The sequence below is a fragment of the Gavialis gangeticus genome, unplaced genomic scaffold, assembly GCF_001723915.1.
Source record: "Gavialis gangeticus isolate Ggan-Ray unplaced genomic scaffold, GavGan_comp1, whole genome shotgun sequence".
Taxonomy (NCBI): Eukaryota; Metazoa; Chordata; order Crocodylia; family Gavialidae; genus Gavialis; species Gavialis gangeticus.
Window position 1 is genome coordinate 203,598,941 of NW_017729032.1, and position 1,606 is coordinate 203,600,546.

Genomic DNA, 1,606 nt, shown 5'->3' on the forward strand with positions numbered 1-1,606 from the left:
GAGCCCGGCAGGGCAGGGCGCGGCGGAGTGGAGCGGGCAGACGGAGCCGGAGCCATGGGCGTGAAGTGCGACGTGGTGGTGCTGGGGGCCGGCATCTCAGGTGAGCAGCCGGGCGCGGAGTCGTGCCCGCGGCCCCCGCGAGGGTCCCTGCCTCGGTGCAGCCCAGCCTTTGCAGGCGGAGGGCGAGGAGCCCCCCCCCGGCCATCGCCGCCTGCACCGCGCGGAGCAAGCCCGGGGGTGGTCGCCCCCCGGGTGCAGGGTCTCCGCGGCGCCAGGGCCCTGACCGAGTCCCGCGGCGGGAACAAGGGGCCCTGAGCCCCGAGGCCAGCAGGCGAAGGGAGCCCTCGCGGCTTGCTCGAGCTGAGGCTGCTCTGGGCTTCCCTCCCTTCCAGCGCGCAGCCTTCCTTCTGCCTCCACCACAGCTGCCTGGCGGGAGGGCCCTGGCGCCCAGGTGGTTTGAGGGAAGAGGGAGCTGGTGTGTCCAGGTGTGCAGCTGAGGAGGAGCTGGCAGTGCGCCCTTGTTGCCAAGAAAGCTGATGGCAAACTGGGCTGCATGGGTAGGTGTGATGCCCGTGGGTCTAGGGAAGTGATTATCCCCCTCTGTTCAGCACTGGTGAGGTCACATGTGGAGTACTGTGTCCAGTTGTGTGGGAAAGGATGTGGACAAATTGGAGACTGTACAGTGGAGGGCCACAAAAATGGTGAGGTGGCTTGGGCACATGACTTCTGAGAGGCTGAGGGAACTGAGCTTATTTAGTGTGGAAAAGAGGAGACTGAGAGGGGGATTTAATAGCAGCCTTCAACTGCCTGAAGGGAGGTTTGAAAGAGGATGGAGCTGAACTTTTCTCAGTGTTGGCAGGTGACAGAACAAGGAGCAAAGGTCTCAAGTTGCAGTGAGGGAAGTTTAGGTTAGATATTAGGAAGAATTTTCTCCCTAGGAGGGTAGTGAAGCATTGGGACAGGTTACCCACAGTGGTGGTGGAAGCACCATTTGTGGTTTTTAAGACCCTGGTAGACAAAGCTTTGCCTGGGATGGTCTAGTTGGGGATGGTCCGCCTTTGGGCAGAGGGTTGGACTAGATGTCTCCTGGGGTCCCTTCCAACCCTCATTTTCTATGATTCTGTCTCCCCTGCTGGCAGACTGACTTCAGGCTAACAGGACTAACTGCTCCGCTCTCTGCTTGAGGAGAGGGAGGCATAGTCAGCCTTGTTACTCTGAAGCCAAGTAGAAGGCAGGGTGGATTGAACCTTAGAGACTAACTGAAGTAGGTAGGTTGTTTGTTCTATATCTGTCATCTGTCTACATACTTCAGCTCAAAATCTTGTGCTATAGGTAGATAGCTATAGATGTAGATAGAGATCAGTGGGTGTATGTACACATAATTATGGGGCATTAAGTTTATTACCTGTAATAGCAGGTGCTAATTTAATGCACTGTAATTGGTTCTACTGCGCATTAGTGCAATCAGACTCTCTTTTTGTGACTCTTAATGCTCATTGGACTAATTTACTGTGCATTAGCAAGGTTTTGTCAGCCTGCTAATGTTCAGTAGAATTAGTCCAATGGCCATTAAGTATCTTGTGTAGAAGCACCCTATATATATATA

At 55.2% G+C, this 1,606-nt stretch overlaps 1 protein-coding gene across 1 annotated transcript in view; it reads left to right on the forward strand.

Moving 5' to 3' along the window:
- Positions 1–6: 6 nt before the first annotated feature.
- Positions 7–1,606, forward strand: part of LOC109302955 (amine oxidase [flavin-containing] A-like) — a 71,194-nt gene continuing 69,594 nt past the window's right edge. The window contains exon 1 of the mRNA XM_019524926.1: positions 7–100. Coding sequence (XP_019380471.1) covers positions 55–100 — 46 coding nt within the window. The 5' untranslated portion in view covers positions 7–54. The remainder of the gene's footprint in view (positions 101–1,606) is intronic.